The sequence below is a fragment of the Leuciscus leuciscus genome, assembly GCF_965113295.1.
Source record: "Leuciscus leuciscus genome assembly, chromosome: 9".
NCBI lineage: Eukaryota > Metazoa > Chordata > Actinopteri > Cypriniformes > Leuciscidae > Leuciscus > Leuciscus leuciscus.
Genome location: NC_138733.1, coordinates 30,228,252 through 30,251,382, shown reverse-complemented (window position 1 = coordinate 30,251,382; position 23,131 = coordinate 30,228,252). Strand labels below are relative to the sequence as shown.

At 38.3% G+C, this 23,131-nt stretch overlaps 1 protein-coding gene across 10 annotated transcripts in view; it reads right to left on the bottom strand.

Moving 5' to 3' along the window:
• robo2 (roundabout, axon guidance receptor, homolog 2) overlaps positions 1 to 23,131 on the bottom strand; it is a 436,957-nt gene that overhangs the window by 333,326 nt on the left and 80,500 nt on the right. The window contains exon 1 of one of the 10 annotated variants that reach the window (XM_082180887.1): positions 17,861 to 18,549. The exons of 8 other annotated variants lie outside the window; for them this stretch is intronic. In XM_082180887.1, coding sequence (XP_082037013.1) covers positions 17,861 to 17,966 — 106 coding nt within the window. In that variant the 5' untranslated portion in view covers positions 17,967 to 18,549. Of the gene's footprint in view, positions 1 to 17,860; positions 18,550 to 23,131 lie in introns of those variants that run through there. One more of the 10 variants, XM_082180889.1, reaches the window with a different exon arrangement.

Sequence of the window (23,131 nt, the reverse complement as noted above, 5' to 3'; positions counted from 1 at the left end):
TGCAGTTGTACACAGCTGTGACACCGTGAGCAAAACTTGCCGAGTTGTGCGTTCTTATCAAAGCAAGGACTCCACCATACCAGATTTTTAAATAAGATTTCATCCTCAGCTCTTCGGATTAAGAAACCGAAAAGATCCTGCTGTCACATTTTATCTTTGTAGCATAGTTATGAAGCTGAGATGGAAGTCAGGCCCATACAAGTTTGATGTGGTAATCTCACATCACTGCCCCGGGTAAAAAATAATAATAATAATATATATATATATATATATATATATATATATATATATATATATATAGCAACAGGGGCATGCGAAATGCTCAAAGGGAACATACAGCACTTTTCGATATAACTTACACTGCTAAACATTGCATCACATGACTCATTTCACAGGTGAATATTTCTATAATTAATAAAATAGTCAAAGGCTCAGTCACCTAGCATCTTTGTTTTTCTTGACTTATGCTAAATATTTTATTGTGAATGTCACTGGCAAGAGAGTCTAGTTTGCATTATTAAGGTCTTTTACAAATTCAGAGAAAGTTCAATATAATCATAATTTCTGTTGCAGTTAAAATGACCACACAGCACTATATAAGTCTTCACTGATTTAAAGTTACTGACAAATTAATATGCAACATGGCGGGGTGAGAATATTTTCTTGGAATCTCAAATATCAGTTCCTCTTTAGTTTAGGGTCTAATTCTCACTATTAATAGTTGCTTATTAGCATGCATATTATTAGGATATTGGCTTTTTTTAGTACTTAGAAAGCACATATTAATGCCTTATTCTGCATGATCATATTCTACATCCCTCAATCCAACCCAATACCTAAACTTAACATCTACCATACTAACTATTAATAAGCAGTAATTAGGAGTTTATTGAGGCAAACGTCATAGTTAGTAGTTAGTTAATAGTGAGAACTGGACCCTAATGACCCAAATTTCTATTGATACATTCATAATTTACAAGTCAAACAATGAAAAGCAAAAACCAAGTCAAACCTTTTTAAAAGATTATAAAGAAAATGGGAGAAAAAAAGTGCAAGATTGACATGCCAGTCTTGAATGTGTATGGCAACTTTTTCCAAGGCTGCAAAAAACAGCCTTTTTTACAATGCAAAGAGTCTAACAGCAAAAGCATAACACATTGTCATCATGCTAATTCAAGTAGCTGTACGATACATACTGTACTTTATAATACGTGCAAATTTTTGTTGCTTATGTTAATTTCTCTATTTATTGGAGCAAACTTAAATATTTTTTATCACAGTTCACAAACAGAACAAATCAAAGGCTTCCCTACTTTGCTATAAGGACTAATAAAATCTGCTTTGAATGCCTTTTCAGGCAGGTAAGTACTCTAAGAAAGTACATTTTTCCACAAAACAAAGAAAAAAGTGACAATAAAAAATATATGCATCTGATGGCATCCAACTGCATCTCTAAATAATGAATAACTGCATTGACTCATCTCACTCAGCACGCTGGTGAACAAAAAATGAAGCATGACTTGCTGACCCTTTGCATTGATACATTATACATCACCTGGCAGTCAAACTGTTTTCCATAGCTCAAAGCAAATGGCAAGACAGATGCATTTTCAAAGGGTACAATGCAAACGGTGAAGACCAATAAAATATGGGGGGAATGTGAGGAAACCTTGTCTGAAGCCAATTGAGTGATATTAGATATCAATCTACATTTTGAGACATTGATTATGAAAAAAAAGATGCATGCTTCAAATTAGAAAACAACTGCATCACAATCACATCACAAATATTTAAATAATGTTGTTGACCTACTACCATTGTAATAAATGAATTATACATGCCTATGGACAACACTTAATTTAAAAATGAAAAGTATAACTATAACAAGTACAAATATAAGAAATAATACACTAACGTTCAAAGGTTTGGGGTCGGTAAGATCATTACACATAGTCTGTAAGATTTTAACATTATAATAGTCTCAGTTAGCAAATTGACACATTAAATTGATCAAAAGTGACAGTATAGACATAATGTCAACATGCAATGTTACAAAATATTTATATATTTAAAATAAATGCTGTTCTTTAAAACTTTCTATTCATGAAAGAATCCTGAATAAAAATATCCTGCTTTTCACAAAAAAATATTAAGCAGCACAACTGTTTTTAACATTGATAATAATAAGTGTTTCTTGAGCAGCAACTCAACATATAATAATGATTTCTGAAGGATCATGTGACACTGAAGACTGGAGTAATGATGCTAAAAATTCAGCTTTGATCACAGAAATAATTACATTTTATTCCTTTTTTTTAATTAATATAAAATTAATATTCAAATAATAGCCTATGCAAGACATAATTTGTAATAATATTTAAAAAAAGATGTACAGCATATTTCATGATTTATATATATATATATATATATATATATATATATATATATATATATATGCTAAACAAGGATGCATTTACTTTTATATACAGTTTTTATATATATATATATATATTTGCATGAGTTATATCACTTATTAAGAAAGTTGTCCAAATGCATGTATAATTTATTAGCCAATTTTACTTACTGGGCAAATATGAACTTTTAAATTAAGAAAAAAATAATATTGTCTGCTCCAGATATGACCATCTATTGTGCATCTCTAGCATTAGTTTTTACATGTCTGTAATTCTTTGACATTATAAACTAAAACACTGAATACTTTTGGGATTTGATTGTTATGATAGGCTAGGATAGATATATTGCATCATAACCATCAAATCACTAAGTATTCATTGTTTTAGTTTATAATGTCACAGAAGGAAGCAGACCTGTAAAAACTAATGCTAGGTTTAATTTCACACTCTCATTTGCAGTGTGGCTAAATAATAATTTAGATGCAGATCACATAAAAGCATATCATGCCGAAATTACTTTGAGTGAACTAACCTGTGCTGTCTTTAAAAAATGCTTCTGAGCGGAAAAGCACTAAAACAGCAACTCAGCGCCGCTTGAATTAATGAGGCTAACGTGTGGGATTATTTTCTGAGTGCTATCTGAAGACGCGTGCGCCCTGCAGACTGGGTGAGGTGTTTCGGCGGGACCCGAGTGTTGTAATTGCCACCAAATACTGCTGCTGACATCAGACACATGCTCATTTCAAAGAGTGTGTCAGATGCAATGCCTCCTTCAAACGGCAACCACTTCATTTCATCCACATCGCTTGAAAACTCGCCACACGCAGGTGTCAGGAGTAAACGGCTCTCGCTTAACAAGGTTTGTAACTACAGAGCAAAGGGAACAGACAACTGAGGATTATAAACATAACTGGACTCTGTAATGTTATTAATTGCTGTGTGAATTCATGCCAGCAAAGTTTCTCGTGTATGCAAGTATATGACGAGGCAGTGTTATGACAAGCATGTGAAACGCTTGACATGATGTCTTACTGTAATGAATCTGCAATCTCACAATACAGTCACACTCACGTCACCACTGACAACAGTGTTGTAAACACTTCTCCCGAATACAGTATAACCTACTATATAATGCTCAGTACGCAAGTGATAATGTACAGTAAGCTGATCATTATCACACAGAAGATGGGAAGAAAGTGATACAAGAATGATACAAGAGATGAAACTAGCACAGCTGTTTCAAGAAATAATTTAGCCTATCAGGGACATCAGCCAATTATACAGTTTAACATCAAGCTAACATGCAGAACGCTGGCATTGACCAATCTGAATCATATATGCCAGAGTTTAGTCATATATGAAATATATTGCTGATATTATGAAACTGAAACTTAAAACTGAAAGATTTTTCCTTCACATTTTTCGCGTACAGACGAATAGGTTGTGAAAATGATCCTTGTTCACACAGATCCGCTAAAACATCAAAAAATGCTGTATTATTCATGCCAGGCCAGTAGTTGGCGATGTTACTTTGTAAAGAAACACTAAGCGCCAATAGACTGAACACGTAATACTCATGCACATGATGTCAATGTTTTCATAAATGTGACCCTGGACCACAAAACCAGTCACATGGGTCAGTTTTTTTAAATTGAGATTTATACATCATCCGAAAGCTGAATAAATAAGCTTTCCATTGGTGTCTGGTTTGTTAGGATAGGACACTATTTGGCCGAGACACAACTATTGAAAATCTGGAATCTGGGGGTGCAAAAAAATAGAAACATTGAGAAAATCACCTTTAAAGTTGTCCATTTATGTTCGCGATTGTGCTGCATCCACTCACAAAAATAAATGTTTTATGTATTTACGGTAGGATATTTACAAAATATCTTCATGGAACATGATCTTTACCTAATATCCTAATGATTTTTGGCATAAAAAAAAAAAATCGATAATTTTGACCCAGACAATGTATTTTTGGCTATTGCCACAAATATACCCGTGCGACTTATGACTGGTTTTGTGATCCAGGGTCACAAATGTGCATTTTTGTAGTTTACACTGATACGATAACGGTATTGTTTTCAAAAACTTGCACTTCGAAACCCGTTTTCAAAAGTTTGCGTTTTCAGGCCCCCAAAAATGTTGTTGTCGTGTAAATGAATGGCCAAAACACATAAAAAGTTTTCCGTTTTCACTGAAAAATGTTGTCATTACTTCCAAAAAAAGTACAGTTCAACAAAAACTAAAACTATTAAATATAATAAAACTATATAAAATAAACTACATTAAATATAAACTATATAAAACTATATAAATATACATTCTATATTAAAAAAATATTTTATTTCTGTTAGTTTCCAAGGCAACATTTCTGACTTTCAGAAGTTGCAGTACTAAAATTACAGAAATAAAAATTAAAGATAAATGGAAATATTGCAAAATAAAAATGACAAAAGCACATATAATTTAACAGATTGACGTAAACTGAAAATATAAACAATAAAAGATAAAAAATAATCTAACTATAAACTAAACTAACAGTAATAGTAATCAAAACTATAATAGTATAAAATAATACTAAAACAAAACTGCAGTTTAGTTGTTTACTGAAACGGGCATTTATGACTGAAACCGATAATAGTGTTTAAATATGTTATCAGTATCATTCTCAAATTTCTCTAATACCTGGTTAAGTGCAAGAAACTTTGTATTCTGTAAAAGAGTTGCATCGCTTCCTGTTCAGGTCTTTTTTATGTGCCTCGTTAAACATAAAGCTGTTTTACTTCAAAGGAAGTTACCAAAGATGAGCATCACCGATGACAATCTTTTTCCGTCCTTTCACAAACATTCGGATATAAAAATTGAATTAAACGCCAACAATAATACAAATAAAACTAGCTGCTATAGGTTAGCTGATTACCTTAAAAGTACATCGATATTGTTGTAAGTTCAAACTGTTGTTAACACTTTCTCTGACAAATGGATGCGATGAGACTGTTCGTTTTCCTGTTCGTTCATGTGATGTTCCGCATAAAGACTATTGATGACCTCTAAAAGCAACGACCAAGAATGTGCTAAAACGAAACATGATACAAACTGAACAAGAAACCAGAAATAGTGCCCACTGATAATAGTGTATAGTGCTTGACGATATTGATTACGCTATTAAAGAAAAACTAACTACAAAAGCATGATAAAATGCAGTTTAAGTTGAATTCCCTTCTAAAAAAACAAACAAAACGAAAACGCTTCAGGTGACACACAACAGGTGAAAAGCCCCTGACATCTGCGAACAAGAAACTCATTCTGGTTTAAACTGCTCCGGGTGAGGAAGGGAGAAAGAGAGAGCGCGAGGGGGGTATGATCTGTGACATTTAAGGTACTGTGAAGGTGAGCTGCTGTGGGCGCCTGCTATGAGTGACAGGTGATAAATACAACGGTCAGCCCGCAGCTCTGCCTCGCGCGCTAATCGTAACGAAACCTTTCACGCCGCGTCCCACCTGCCACCGAAACCCCCTCGCCTCCGTCTACCCTGAACACGACCTGTCCATTTCCTTTAATTACCTCATTTAACTGACAGAAAACAGGAAGTAAAGAGATATATAAATAAAAAGTGCCGTTTTCAAGTAGAGTAAAACAAATGTACTTTCATTCACCTTTCAAACAGATTCCGGGGGCCACCTTTTTTTCTTTTTTTTTTTTGGTTGTTCCTTTCTTCGTTGGTCATTTGTATGTGTCTAAAGCACAAAAAGAAGTGCCAACAAACAAGACATCCATCACATTGACAGACAAAAACAAATTACACACTGAAGAGAACCTTAATGTGTCACCCAGGCTAATAGTGTCAAGGCCGGCTGCCGGTGAACCTGCGCTCTCCCCTGCGTCCGTTCATCCGCTCTGCCTTGCTTTTAGACGCGAGGCTAACCACGAAACACCGGTGGGAGCACACCAAGCTAAAGCACTTCAAAAACACAATTTTGGTTTTTGTGAGGTTTTTTTGAAGCGTTACATATTCAGACATTTCACTTTGTCAAGGCTGTTTCTTTAGAGCTTCAAAGCAAGATAATGCTAAAGTGATGTCTTTTATCATTTCAATGAGATGAACTCAGTTTGACGATGACAGTCGTGAACAGTCCATCATTTCGAGCCGTTCTGACCCAAAAACACATTTTGAGCGCACATTTTATGCACTGAATGAACAAGGAAGTGAACTATTGTGTTTTTCTACTCCAAATCGTAATATATAGTAAAGATGTAATCATCTAAATGTTGAGGTGTAATTGAATGTATTAATTTGAGATCTTTTATAGTGTTTTTAGGTATTGCTGTTTGATTATTTTAGGTTGTTGTGTTGATGTCTGCTTACATTGCATGCCAAAGACAAATTTCCACTTTGTGGACTATAACCAACTAAAACGGTGGCCGTCATAAACTTGTTGCTCAGAAAAAAAGGGCTCAAAAGTTGAAATTTTCTGACAGAATCAGGAAATTTATTCAAAAACATGTTAAGACTTTAAGATATCAACAACTATATTTCCATTCACCTATTTTTATGCACATTTTGGGATATTGCATAAAAAACTGGATGGAAACGCCAATACTCTCAATTGAGGTGGATAATGTTTTTTTATCCGATAAGAAGACATGCGCGTAAACTATGATGGGAAAACATTTACCGAATACATCCCTAGATGCACAACAAAAAAAGTCACATGACTTTGCCTGAACAGAGGATGTGATTGGATAGCTGGACTAACCAGCGGCCTAATTTCATTGTAGCATCTCAGAATCTGGTTTGATCATTCTGAAATGCCTGAGCCAAAGTCTGTCATTAAAATGATTTGGTTTAATTCCCGTCCCTGAAGTGTCTCACACGATTGTGTTTGCAAACACCAGGCATCCGAGTGCAAGACAACATGACAGCGTTTATTGCGTTTCGTCTGCGCGCTCTGAGACAAAAGCCATTTACAATGGAGGAAAATAGAGCCTGATTGCAGCAACTTCCATTTTATTACAGAAAAGTTGCTCCAATTTCCCAGGAAGTGATGATTTGGTTCTCTTGAGCACACGGGATGGAAACGCTGCTTTATTTGCGATGTTTTTATGCAATATTTGAATTTTGTGCTTAAGTTAAATTCACATCTTTGGATGAAAACATAGCTGATACCAGTTTTTATTTTATTTTATTTTTTATTTTTATTCAAGGCATTTCTAAAATAGTGCATATATTGAACAAAATACTTCTCTTCTCAAAAGTATATATTTTTTTCTAACTAACAAACTATGGACATTCAATGATGCTCCAAAAGGTAAATGTGATGTCAAGTCACATGATGTTCATCATGTCTTTTAAATGATGACCTTCCACGACTAAAACACTGATTGGCCAAATACAGCGAGAGATGATCCATTTTAGTAAATTTTTACAGACCTTCTGATATGCATTCACATTTTTTATTGTGCTATAAATAGCAGTCAAGTGAAAAAGATGATCAGTTCACTCCATGCTGGCGTCTGAACAGAAGCAGCTACATCGATCTATCACAAGATGTGAAAGAGCATCAAAATAACTTTTGATTGAATTTCGTATTAAAATTAACATATTTGACTGAGACTTACAACTGAGACTTTATCAAAAATAAAAACCCAAAACCGTCAACCGTTCACTGTAACTTCTGATTTAAAGTGATAGAGCACATCACATATATAGTCAAGGCTATGAAAAAGAGCCTGTGGTGTCATTTCTTCAAAATGATATTACATTGCTTCTTTCAAGTTACACAACACTTTCAAAGTGAATTGTCCTGTTAGGAACATTACAAGTACGAGTACAAGAACGTTAATCTGGCAGTGTTTATGTTGGTCGTTGAACATATTGCGGCAGTTTGAAAATAAAATGTGAGGTGAATGGCGCTAAAAGGTAAATGGTTGAAAAATAAAATACAACCGACACTAAACCTATAACCGATAGTGTTATCAAAAGCAAACATGAGATAAAGACACACTTGCTAAAGCAACCATGCCATTTTATTTTTTTTTATTTACCAACGTGCTCCACATCGCAAGTGCAATGCAGTGCAAGCTATCGAGCAAGTTTACCACATCATAAAGCCATACATATGAAACATATGTTTATGTGATGCAAACATCATGCTCTATGAAAAAAAAAAAAAAAAAAAAAAAAAACGGTTTTGAAGTCCCAAGTACTGCACAAACATAAGTATTTACTAATCAATAATCTACCAAAAAGTTGTTGGTGATTTACTGCCACTAGTGTTTATTTCAGCTGGAAACTTGAATTAATTGTATATATAGGTTTGTTTTTGGAGTTTTGTAAAAATGTATGTAGAGGCCTGGTTTTCAAATGAGCCTGTGCTGCATATGCATGCAGAGTAGATCTACACACTAAGACTTGCTTGAGTTCAGCAAGCCAAAAATAATCATGTTTAATAAGCATTCGGCTAAACAACCGAGTCTGCAGGGTGGATGGATGGATACAGGGCGCTTCGTAAAGCTAAATAAAAGTATAATTACATGCCTTTGGCTTTGGTGTTGGTGACAGCCACCAGGGCTGCGAGGAGGCAGGAAGGATTACCGTCACCCAGCCTCTAGTCACCTCAGCGGGGGTCACCTTGAATGCAGCCTTACAATTTTACCAGTCATTAAACACCAAATCCAGTCTCCACGCTCACCTTCCTCATCATCGCTCAAAACTGACAAGGCCGTCACATTAGAACCGCAGCATCTCCCGCTAGACGATAGGGAGTTGAGGCGTCTTCGCGGCTAAGCTAAACTGTGTTTGACATAATAACGTTGTGTACGCAGACTGTACTCCCTGCCAAATAGATTAGGGCTCTGGGTCTCAAAACAAGCCCTTGGAATTAGCATTTATTCAAATCGACATTTCAAGTTCAGTGTCTTCATTGTCCCCTTGTTTTTTGGGTTTTTTTTTTCATTCAGCCGTCTTGTACTCTGCTCACCAGCGTATAGTGACATACTAAAAGGTATTTGTTGACGTTGCTTACTTAATTTTCTTCGTGTTCAATATCCGAAGCGCCGAGCCTTACATATTCAGCAATTGGGAGATATTTTTCAGGCCAGACAAAGCGCCCATGATAAATTGGACAATAAACACTCTAATCTAATATGGCAGACGTGCGCAGGAGGCTAATGGGCTGGTGAATATGAGCTTGGTGTACGCAGGGACGCCTCCTGAAGCGGGCCAGCAAAGGATTAGCACAGCTCACAGTTAGCACCATTACGCCCAGGCATTTATTCCACAGAATTGGTGTCTTTTGTCCCAAGTTCAGTTTTGTAAGTGGGCGCAGAATGAACAGGAAATTGGTAACAGGAACTGATTTGCAGGCGGTATTGAACAGTCAGATCATAGGATAAGCAACATTGAGATCTAATAGCTATATTTAGACCACGGCTTTGGGGTATTTTTACAGGCAGACAATGAAAAACAAGGACCACGGATGAAGACAAAGAGTTGTCAAACAAGAAGTTATTTTTGAAGACTTCAGCCTTTATTGTGGTACATCAATGCCATTTATGTCCCTAACGCCTGTCGGCTGTTGTTTCGCAGGTATTTCAAGCTCAAAGTGCTAGCTTCCACCAAGCATATTCGTAAACTTCTGATAATTCTGGGGTTTTTTTAAGCTTGTGAAGATGCACTGACTTTAACAGCACAGTTTCGTGGAATTTGAGTATCATGTGGGTGTTATTTAATATTCAACATCCTGGTTATACAATTTCTTAGGGCACTTTTTTACATGAAATTCATTAGGCTGGTACAGCAGCTCCCAAGAGCGCTCAAAAGCTTTCAACAAAATACATTTTGATTACACAATGCCCAAAATAATCCCTTTAGAACCAGAAGCGAGTTTTTACTGTCTTGCTTTCAGCTGGCAAAAAGTTTCATGCCCTTCAACTCCTTCTTTCTTTATTCGAGAACAATGAATTATGAAACGTGCCCATATGAAATGCCCAAACAGAATCAGACTTCATTTCTTTTTCTTTTTTTTTCTTTTTTTGATTTGTTAATTCAAGGCTGCACCATCGCATTAATTAATTAATTAATTCTTGCTAAACTCCTGCATGAAGAAATGAAAAATCTCCTTAAAAGCAGAGTAAGATAATATAACCTATTAAATATTAATGATAAGTAATCTTCATCTATCAATGTGACCACTGATAGCCTGAAGTTATTTTATCATTATAGTCTAGTAGTGCGTAAATTAAGGTCTTAAGGGTTAATGAAGAGTGAATACGTTTTGTTAATAATGCAGAAATATCATATAGCAGATAAGACGATCCCTGGGTCATGACATTGAAGTAAAACAGGATTTATCTCCATATTTTCAGCAAAAATGGGATCTTCACACAATAGGGTCCAGAATTAACACCCATTAAGTGCCAAAATGAGAGTTAGGATGGATAATAAAAATTTGCCAGTTGTAATATCATTGAAATATTTAATTAAATCTGAAATTGCTGCAACGATAGTCACGCTGATGCAAACAATGTAGGCTACTCGGCTAAAATCAAAGAGACATACACACTGCCTAATAAAGAAAACATCTATTGTGACTCTAGTGCATCTTACTTTTATCTCAATGAAAAATGTGGTCATAAGCTAAAAAATACATAAATAAATAAAAAAGTGCCTAAAGTTTTTTCCCCCCCCACCAGATCAAAAAAAAAAAGCTCAACAAGAAGTATCTTTTGTATATGTACAGTTTAATTTCTAGTAAAAATGATGTTAAGTTTTGGACCTTGTAACTAAATTCAAGCTCGTTGTCTGGATTTTTCCCCTGCACAGTTTATAGTGAAATGTTCCAGAAAAGCAACACCAGTTTCACATCTATAGATTTCCAATACTGCATTTCAGGGATACTGCTGTCATGTGTTCAGCTACTAAAACTTTCCTTTCGTGAAGAGTGTGCAAATTCCGTGTCACTTCCACTTCTGAAAGCTCAGCAGAGAGTGCTCTACTCCCACAAACCACAGGGAATCGTCCTTTAGCTGTCCTGTCCGCGCTACATTCCCGGCTTGATGCAAACTGATCTCTCCTGGTCCAAATATCTCCCTTTATTCTGGGCCAGGACTGCTCAGCGTTCCACAATTGCTTCCCAAATGTTATTGGATGAGACAGAGACACGAAGCATTTGGAGGAAGAACAGGCCTCACCAGCTGCGATAACAATGTATAATTTAATCCAAGACGGTGTTCCGACCCTCTGTAGACCTTCAGCCACTCCTCCTCGAGTCTTTGCATTATTTAAGCTAATGGTGACCCTGAAATAGAAAAACAGCTTCTTATCTCTTAAAAGTTTTATAGCGCTGAGCGCTCAGAGAGTGGGAGGCAAGCACATGATGCAAAGTCGGAGCATGAGGAACTGAGCAAGTGACATGTTTGCTCTAATGCAAACTGAAGGATGTTTTCGGGCCTAGAGACCGTCAGCCTCCAGCGGAAGAATCCCATTGGATGATAAACTGAGATAATTCCTTGGGGGATCTTCTCGCTGGTTACGGTCCAAGCAGAGCTGGTGATGTTTAAGTCTGATGACATGATTTGGGTTGTGACATCATTTGAGGAACAAGGAGGAGGGTCGCTGGACACTGTTTATCCTGTAGGGGGCTTTTCAAACCGGATCATGAAGCGGCGATGAAGTTCTGGAGCCAAGTCTTAGACGCTTCAAAATAACGACAAGTCTACCAAACTTCAGCTGCTCTTAACTATAATGGCAAGCGGCACTTAAAAATAACTAACAGCAAAAATAAAAGGAGGATATTTAAAGAGGTCACAGCAAGGGTGTAGATAAATTTAAAGCCAGCTGACATGCACCACATAATCTTTTTAGCCCAAAAGAAATTAAACTAAAAGCATGTGACCAAAAACAGCATCTCAGTTCCGCAGCATAGAGAGAAATCACACGCCATTAGATTTTCAGCCTGACCATCTGTGGGCAAAATGCTTCATTATGATATTTGTTCATAAGAAAAGTATGTATATATAATTATACATTAAAATATATATTAACATCCACTACCAGTCAAAAGATTTGACACAATTGACAAATTATTTCTCATGATCTAAAAGGCTTATTCTAAAATCCCTGAAATATTATACATGAATACTTTATACAAATGGAGATATAAATAATGTAGTATAGTTTTTACACAATATAATTTATCATCATTATAAATTGATAAAATGCCAAGAACTACATTTTGTAAGCAAAGAAAAGTATATATGTGTGTGTGTGTGTGTGTGTGTGTGTGTGTGTGTGTGTGTGTGTGTGTGTGTGTGTGTGTGTGTGTGTGTGTGTGTGTGTGTGTGTGTGTGTGTGTGTGTGTGTGTGTGTGTGTGTGTGTGTGTGTGTGTGTGTGTTATTTGCCTTTTGCAGTTGCTTTTCAGTTGCTAAGTGGTTATGAGTGTTTGCTAGGGGAGTTCTAGACAATGTCCACTGGCCAAAATCAAAAGAGCTCAATATCAATTATCTATGACATTCTGGTCTCTAGATATGGATCAGCTCAATCCTTCAATGTAAGACAATGAGATTTATTCACCTCTTCTCAACAAAACACACAATTTGAAGTACCATTTGTGACACTTGTGTCACAGAACACACAGAGCATGATGACTTGTACACCCCAGTTTATTTTGACTTGACTCAGCAAGCACAGCTAATAAAAAAAAAATGAGTTATGTATGTCAAAACTTTTGATTGGTATAATCCTTTTGGACTGGTGTTAGTGTGTCTTTGACTCCAAAAAGAGCAAGAGAGAGAGAGAGAGAGAGAGAGAAAGAGAGAGAGGGAGAGAGAGAGAGAGAATGGGAAGGAATAGAAGATGGAGGTGAGAGGGTCTTAGGCCGTAAAATCTACGTTCTCCCATCCATCAGCCTCTGCTGTCATCTCTGCAGCATAAAATCTCCCATAAAACACTGTTACTGTTGGGAACGCTCCCCACTGCAATTAGACAGCAGCTTCATTAGAGAGAGTGTGACGGAAATGGCAGCGTTCAGAGGAAGGGGCAGTGCAGGGCAGATGTGCTCCGATCATATAGTCCAATCTGGACAAATATTTCTTCCCTTCTGTCCATCAAGACCCGAAATAGAATATAACATGGTGTTTTCAATGATGAAATATGGCCAGAATGAATAATAGCTATATGTGCCAGTTAAACTTCAGTCAGCAGATCAGATCTCACACGAACACACACACACAGTGAAAATCTGCCTCATGTTAAATTGAATACTTGGCATCAGAACTGTAGTCAATGTTGGGGAATAATTAACTGAAAGTAGTGCTGTTACTAACATTTATCAGTAGCGTGACAATAGCCGTAGTAGCTTCTTGAGTAGCAAACTATATTTTCAGCAATTAGCAGTGTAGCGTAACAAAATGTTATATAGCTGTTTTTAATGACACGTTATGTTGCTCGAATTGTTTTACAGCCAAACAGAGTTAATAATCAAAAAAGAACCCTCTGAATTAACAGTTTGTGACAGTTAACAACTAGCTTCAAAAGAGCTTGACTGTAGTAACAACTTAATAGTAAAGTCAAAAATATATTGCCACTTTACTTGAAAAACTGCGATAAGCTGAAAATTGCACTCAAATTTGCAAAAAAGAGACCATGGTTAAATTTAGTGTTAAACTTTCCCTTCCTTTAAGGTGTGTCTGCGCTGTGCATGTACTGTGTGTCCAGTACGAGTGTATCAGCCCCCCATAGACCACCAACACTTCAGCTCCCCGGAGAGATATTATCACCCGTTATGAAAGCGACGGTCTGGTTGGGGGCGCTCAGTCGAGATGTTGCGACATTGACAGCGAGGGGAGAGAATAATTGAATGTGCCATTGTTGAGCTGCACTCTGCAAGCGCCCTGTGCGACAAACTGTTCGGAGGAACAGAGAAATTATTATTCTCCCGTGCACAGTTGGTATCACTTGTCTCGCAGGCACATAATGGTGAGCGTGGAGACATCAGTGAAGCACTGGGCCGCAAGAGAGCCTGAAATCCATTTCCACACGAGCCGCAAGTTGTGAGAATTGTTAATTGCTTCTCCGATTCTAGCCGCTCTGAAAATCTGGCCACCCAGGACCCCAAAACTCCCAAGTCGGAAAGGATCGCGAATTGGGGTCCATAAGCGAGACATTGCTTTTCCTCATTAGTCTCCAGGCAGCAGCAGTGACTTGCATGAAGGTGCTTCTTGGTCACAAGCAGACAGAGGCCTGAAGGGAGAATTACACTTCTGAGCACTGGGTCTATGCTCATTTTCATGGACTAGACTGCCACAACGAAGCCAGACACCAAAGTGTGGCTAGTGTATTAGAATTCAGCACCATTTCTGAGGGTGTGTTTCAATGTCTCCTCACAGTGGGCTGCCTACAAGTCCTCATGAGGTCCACCATTGGCCATATGGAGGGACTGCATTTCAGGGGCTCGGTGACCTGAACAACGGGAAGTGGAAAAACAATATCTGGTGGAGAAGGCAGCAGTGGTTATTTCCAGGCTGAGTTTGAAGGGAATGCTGGGTTATGGTCTGAAACAGATGGAGGGTGACATTGAGTGGGTTCAGTTTGCCCTCTAAATGCCATGCCCCTCAGGTGGCCCAGGAGAATAAACCTCTATTAGGATAGAGAGATTGACTGGTACATTCAAATTGTGTGAGGGCATAACTGCGCAAGAGTGTGTGTTTACGTCAGGGAGAGGATGAGAGATAGCGCATGAAGTCCGTCTTGGCCCCTGAGAATTCCCCACTATCAGTCCATGGTGACAGTCACATTTAAATACATTGGGAGACAACATGCTTGAATTTAAGTTGAGATAACCTGGGAGACCACAGAAGCAGAACAGAAAAGCACAGACTAAAAAATGTAAGAGCGCTAACTTGGGGCCAGGGCTACGAGGTTCTCTCTAGTCAGTCCTTTCAAAAGCACTAACAAAAAGTAAAACATATTTAATGTGCTGTAATGTGATGCATAATTACATATGCTAATATAAAAATTGCCATTGCTGCAGAAAAATGATCTCACACTGCCTTGATTTCGAAAGCCTTCTTGTTGGTTTTAAAAATAATTAACTTTGCATTGATCTTAACGCTGTGCTGTTTGGTGCCTAAAAAAACAACAACCCCAAGGCCACCTTAACAGTTCGAAAAATATACTTAAAAATGAGAAAGAGCTTAAATAATACCTACCTATTGGGTTTTGGTTAGGTCAGAGGAACTTATAAGGGAAAATTGTATTATTGTTTAAACCTACATCATTGGGGTTTCTGAAACCCCTAAACAGAAATAACAGAAATTTCGACAGAAAATAACTGGGGGGAAATGTAAGGAGAAATTATCTAAATTTGCATTGCCAGTGGTGTTTTTGGAAATACATGACACTTAAATCAGAAATTAGAGCATAGGCCTAAGTGAAAAGAGGAAAAAAAAGTAAATAAACCTATAAAAGCACTGGACTGCAATTTTAGCACAACAAATGCTGATTTTACTGAGCTAATAGTTGCACATACACACAGAGCAAACGAGTACTAGGGATTGTTCTAAACGCTGGTAATAACAGTACAGCAACAAACACTCAAGTCACCCATGCTGATCTTTACATATCCACAGGTAAAATTACACCTTTTCAAGTGTGTCATGAAGAGGTAATTGGGCATGCAGTGTCATCTTTACAGAGGAAAGCTGAAGCCGAATTCACACAGCTGTTCTGAACATGGCCTAATTGCTCCATGGAAAGCCCTATATCTCACCAGAAGCCAAAGATTATAGAGATATCACATTTATTTACCTCCCTCTGAAATACAGATTATACCATTTAGAAAGTATAGGCTAATACCATTTTCCATTTCAAACAGAAATAGGCTAAAACCAGGGGGAGGGAGTTCAGATTACAGATGGCAACATGCTTTCCACTCAGCGGAAGCTGTTCAAGGACAACATCAATGATATTTACAAAACACAGACTGAGATCTGAGCCTCTTAATGTATTATCACTAATTAAAATGAATTTAAATGGCAACACTTCTAATAAATGTATTACATTTTTGATCAAAGGCTCTAAAACAATTTTATGAAATTTAATTAGCCTATACCCTTAAATCAAAATTGTTTTTCCAAATATGTAGGACTTTTTTTATAGTGTAGAACACAAAAGGAGTTACATATCCAAATTATAAAATGTAAATGATGACAGTGGCTGTGATAGGTGAAAAAGCAGCCTGGACATTCTGATAAACATCTCATTTTGTGTTCCACAGAAGAAAGAATAGGTTTGGAAGAACATGAAGGTGAGTAAATGATGACAGAATTTTCAAGTTTTTGGTGAACTCTCTCTTTGAAACATCGTCCAACAAAGACTTTCAACAGAATCACAAATCTGTCTGACCAAACCTGAGTCAGATTTCCAACCAGATAGCACTCAAGACATGAGTCAGCTTTGAAGTCCATCTGTCACCTGCTAAATCAGAAGAGCCAGAAGAATACACCCACCAGCTCCATCTCTGCATGAAACAATCTGAGAGGGGAAAAAAAAGGCAGGCGTGCGTAGGAACGCAGACTGGAGTGAAACGTGCCAATTCAACACGGAGATGAGGAACAGTCACTGTTCGAAGGCTCGCAGGACTGGTGACTCTTTGAAGACGAGAGTATGTTGCGCGTGCGACACCCATGGGCTTCGGAAGAGCATCCGCAAGCCTTCGCCAGGAGCGGCCACTAAGATTACCGCTCTCCCTTTAATCCCACAAAGGGGATTAGATGCTTCCTGAGAAGGGGGAGAGCAGTTCTCCCTTAGAATGGGGGTCTGCTTTGAATTATTAACACCTTTCTACAGCCTGGTAAAACAGGACTTTAAACCACAATCACAGCACTGGGAACAAGGGTTATGGTTTAGCACACTCACACACATATCCATGCACACAGAATCAGCGCTTCACACATGGTCACAAGGACTCCGAATTCTCAAGGGGTTTTCCTTCCCTCACCGTCTACTTCAAGCCCAATAACCTCCTACAGAAGAGCGCAGAGGAAGTGAAATTCTATCAGTGTGGTGGGAAAGCTTTTAGCTGAGTAGCGTCTGCACACACAGTGGGGGAACATAGTGCTGAGGGGACACGAGGAAAAAACTTTATCGTGATGCACGATAGCATTGTCATCAGTCAAGTGTCAACCACATCCTGTAATAAAGAAAACTACAAAAATCATCCCAAAAATATACTCATTATTTTATATTTAATAACAAATCTAAATAAATTAAAGTTCTACACATGAGTTGTTCTTAAGAATCTCCCGAGTGGATCTATAATGTTCCGATTGCTGTCCCACACTTATAGATCAAACCTCCAACCAGCCAGACAAACCGTAAAGACCTCAGACTACAACAAGCGCTGACTTCCTGAGGTGAAAGAGTCTTCCCAAAACTTACCCCCCTTATTCCATCTGCCCTTATTCCTGCCCTGAAAGGACGGATGGGGAACATCCAGGAAGACCAGCAGAAACAAAGTGAGTCTCACAGGAGAGAAGAGGAACATCTCCAGAGGTCTCGGGGGGGGTCGAAGGTGAAGGTCCTTCACCTGCCCGTGTGTATGCTCGCCGGAGCACGAGGGGCGCACGGAACCTGGTGCGTATGTCCGGTCATCGGTCACAGTCCAGATGCAAGTGTGGAGCGTGCGGGTGCCTCTGCCACGCTGCCAAGAGCTCTCGAGCTCTGCCCCCGTCTAAGAGCGCACGTGTGAGAGTGAGACCCGCTTCTCAGTCAAGCTCCATCATATGCGATCGAGATCCTTCATCATCCGAGAGTGAGAGAATGAGCGTGTGAGAAGCGCGGCTCGGTCTACCCTCGAAACATGCGCACGGATGCATGCACACACGCTCTCCCTCTCGCTGCTGCCACCGCTGTCTAAAGCTGTCCGCTGTTTTCCCTGCGGTAGTGGATCTGTCCCAGTCCACAGTGAGAAATCTCCCACACTGTCGTTCTCGTTTCCCACTTTGCGCGCCAAGAAGCTCCACCACAGCGCGTGTTCTTCTATGTGAAGGAGTTTCCAGAGAGGGGATGGGGAGGAAAAAAAACAGCGTAACATGCACTGTGGGTCACAAGGGATGCGCCAGGAGAGAGGGAGAGTGAGGGCAGAACGGCGGAGAGATGCAATGTGGTGACAGCGCTAATCCTGGAGCTCTGATCATAACAGACATTGAGGCAGCGGAAGCCAGAGAGGCTCTTTAAAGACTAATAACACACTCGGCATCAACTCTGAGAGAGAGAGAGAGAGAGAGAGAGAGAGAGAGAGAGAGAGAGAGAGAGAGAGAGAGAGAGAGAGAGAGAGAGAGAGAGAGAGGGAAAGGGAAAGGGAGAGCAAGAGAGAGACTCATGGAGATAAGAGTAGGGGGGAGAAGGAGTGATGTTGGACACTGCGATAGTCAGCAGGTTTGCCTAAACATGCTGGTTCTCAGCTTGGGGAAAGTTAGTAGCATTAAATGTCCTCAGGGGGCTCATGCAAATGAACATTGCCTGAAACTCTCGAACACACACACACTTGCAAAACGCTTACGCTAAAGACTGTTATTTTTGCCAAGCTGCTGTCAGAGTGTGAATGCTTGCTGGGCTTGGGGTTTTAGATTGTACGAAACATGCAAGAGATTTATCATCATTTGGATTCATAGAGAGCACGTAAATAACGTCTGCAGCGGCAGCAGTGCCATTAGTGATGACTTGGCTGACAGTTACAGCAAACAATGACATATGAAAATATGTCCTGTAATCTACATGAATAAGTCTCGATTTATGATGAGCGCTAGATGACCTTCCCCTTTCAACCACTGCAGTACATCTATAAATCATTTGATTGGCTGCATTTAATGCCAATCAAATGGCTTGAATTACATTCCAATGACAATGCTAGGCTTTTTGCAATGTGAATGGAAAAATACATATTCTGATGGTACCCTTTCATCACAGTCAAATCTTACATAAAGAATAAATATGGCACTCAATCTTACTGCTTAGCTCACACTTTCTTCATCCTGAAGAACATTTCTCATCGTGCCTGTTCAAGTATGAAGCAACTTGATGGCTAAATGATTCCCTGAGAGGCAAAAGAAGTTTCTTTTAAATGTCAGTGATGTGCATTACCCATCCTAGTGCTTGAGGGACACAAATTTAAGGTTGTACAAAGAGACATGAACATTTACTGCTTTCCATTACAATTACAAATACACACACTAGGGTAGTACTTTATCTTACAGACCTGTTTCACATGTACATACTATCTAACTATTGTAGTAACTAGTACTAACCCTGAACCTACCCCTAAACCTAACCTTAACCCGTGTAGTGTCCTTACATTACTCAGTATTTAGTACACTGTAAGTATATTAAAAGGGCACGTGCTGTAAAATAAAGTGCAACCCACACTAGGTTTGGAAATCAGTTGTGTTCCTTTTTTTTTGGGGGGGGGGGGGGGGGGGGGGGGGTGTTTGAATGTCTGCATATTTTTGTTAATACAGCAGAACTACTTAAAAACTGACCGTGTTTTATACACTTCTATTCAGCAGAGTCGCTGTGTCACTTCTGAATCTACAGTGTCAAGGCAAAAGGAATTGTTTTATAGCTGAGTTGTGAGCATCTCAATTGAATGTGATGAGCACCATAAAATAATATAAGGACAATAAACAAACAACATGGCATGTGTTGTTCTTGCTGGTTCCAGGCAACAACAAACAAACATCACTATGTGCAGTCCAATTCATGAGCAAATTACTCTGACCTGGTTCTTTTTTTTTATGAATTAAAATGACAAATCGGTCTCAGTTATCATGGATGCACCAAAATTCACAATTTCACTGAGCACTAGAGATATAAGAATATTGCAATCATAATTCAAACGTGACTGCATATTCACTTTTTATTTGTTTTTGCCAATTGTTCACACACAATCTGACAGAATTCAAATACTACACTGCATATTTGCATTTGCATTTTTAATCTGGCACCCAGGATAACCATCTTGGACACTGGGTGATTACTTACACACATGCACTTACCAATCTCATGCATTATACAGACAGTGATAGACTAACCAACATCTCATGTAATATATTGAAGAAATGTTTTTGTATTATATAAAATCAGTTTGAGAGTGAGTGTGTTCTGCACATCACATTATAGGCATCATCATGTGTCAAAAAAAGATTTCAGTCGAGATCTCGGTTTGAAACAGAATTTGTTAAAAGCCAATATTATACTGCAAGAAAACAAGCTGTTGAAAACCAGAAAAGGAACTTGTAATTTTCTGCCAGGACATCATTTGTTAAGTTTACATGCATTTCCTTTAACCCTAAAACACAACACAATTCAATGCACAGTTAAAATGGTTCCCCAGTCTGGTTTCCCAGACATGGAAGAATGCAAGTAAAGAACGCTGCTTTTGTTATGGTTTTGATTGAAGCCATTCGCTGTAATCCTGAACACTGAATCCTTCAGTGAGTGAAATCTTCCGTTTTGTCATTAGAAAGACATTACAACACGTTTCATATTATTTAAAACACAACGTTGCAAATGATAATTAATACGTTTTTAATTTTATCAAAAAAAAAGTAACGATGAAAAGCCCATAAAAACGATAGTGCGACAAACGATGGTACATTCATTCATAATTCTGTTTACACAAAACACCATAAGTTATAATTTGTCAAAGTAAAATGCGGCAATAATGTGGAAATAAAATAGCTAATTCTAAATCAGGATGTTTTTTTTTTATGTAAAAATAAATAAAAATATAATGTATTATTGATAGTATTGATTATAGTGCTTATCTTTAGTATACAATAGCATATTTGGATGGTTCCTCAAAAGTACTAAAATAGTCATTAACTGAATCATTAAGGAACAATAATCATTAAGAGGATTCGTAACCGGAACCATTACATTTCTAATTCTTATCTCTAATACACACCATGAATGTCCATGTCCTCATATATCCATTATTTTTAATTGGACATGGCTAATTGATACACTGAAATTACACAGAATCTTAAACAGTAGATGAACCTTCAAATGGTCGACCGTCTCCAAATGTTCCAACACACAAACACAATCACACCTCAATTCACACAAAAGCATTCGTTTTCCTTTTTGGATCGTCACCACTTGAAAAATCAGAAGAAACATGGCGGCCTAATTACAACCTCGCTGACTGAGAAAGAGCATCTGTTACTAATTCAAACATGCTGTAAAACCCGAAATGAATACACATAAATTTGATCCTGCAGAGAGACACGAAAACCACCTTAATCAAGACAAACTGCGGCAGTAGGCAAACTTTTGTGGCAACGGTATAACTCGGCATGAGTTCAGCAGCCTCCACAGCAACACCTGAGCCTGAACCAAAGCGCTTTCATTTCATATGATCCACTGCGAACCAGTCATCAATAAATAAATTCAAAACTCGGGTATAAGGTTTGGTACATGTGTAGAATGTGTTTTTGTGTTACTACTGCAAAGCTGAAGGCCACTGAACAGCTGTTCAGACTCTTTAATAGAATTTCTTAGCACCTGTAAAGCAATGTGAACCATAGCAACATGCTAAGCAATTGAAAGATTACATTTGTTCACATCATCATACTTTATTTCTCACCAGAGGACTTCCTGAGCCTATGAATGATTTTGTTGTTTTTGTCAATTAAATCTCACGCAATTGTTTTCACAAAAAGCATAACGTTTGGAGACAAAGCTAATGCTATAAAAAGCCAAGGCCTTGTGAAGTAAGGACAAAGTCAATGCCACAGCCAACGAAGAAACAATCTTTCTCAGCACGCTCTGTAATTTAAAGAACTGCGATTGTCTGATAAATGAAGGCTGATTTGCATAAGCTGCTAATTATTGCCTTACCAAAACCCAAGATGGAAAATTACAATCTTAGGATGGGAAAACAGAAATGTCATCAATAAAAACGATTGCATTTCTTTGGCGCTACAACATTTAAGAGCTCCTATGATGCTTATATAATGGGCATAAGCTCTGGTGTAACATTAAATCAAAGAACGGCGTAAATCTTAAAAGGCAGCACACCAGTTAGCGCTCGCGTCATCTATGTAAAGCCTCCCCGGGAGCCTATTTGCCTAAAATGTTAGTAGATGGGTGTGTTACGCAAATACATTTTACCTCTTTATTTCTGCATTCGAGAACAAAAGAGAAGGAGATGAGCCAAGTGAGGGATGATAGATAGACTAAGGGGAAGTGTTAGAACGTCAAGGAAAACACAGAGAAAGGTGCTATTGGATCCATGTAGGGTTGAGCCTGACGCCTTATCACCCCCAGACAAGAACCCCCCGGATAAACACGGTCCGAAACAGGAGTGGGGTGCAGCGCCGTGATAAGCAGTGGAAGTTCGGCAAGGCAAAACACGAAAGGAAGGACAGAGAGAAGGAAAGATATAGAGAGAAATGAAGTGAATAAGCCTTGGGAAGAGAGTGCCAACAGTGCCAGCGGTGCCAGGAATGCCTCACCAGCCCCGCACGGCTAACCCTCTTAAAAAATCTACACATAGACATTCAGCAGAAGCGGCCAATGTCGGTTATCAAAAGAGCATGTGCGTAGAAGTGGCGTTTGTTATAGCGAATTACTGAAACATGAAAGACAGCGAGAGTCTAGCAGCGAGGCCCAGATCTTGATGGCTCACCATGAAATGTGTTTCAGGCA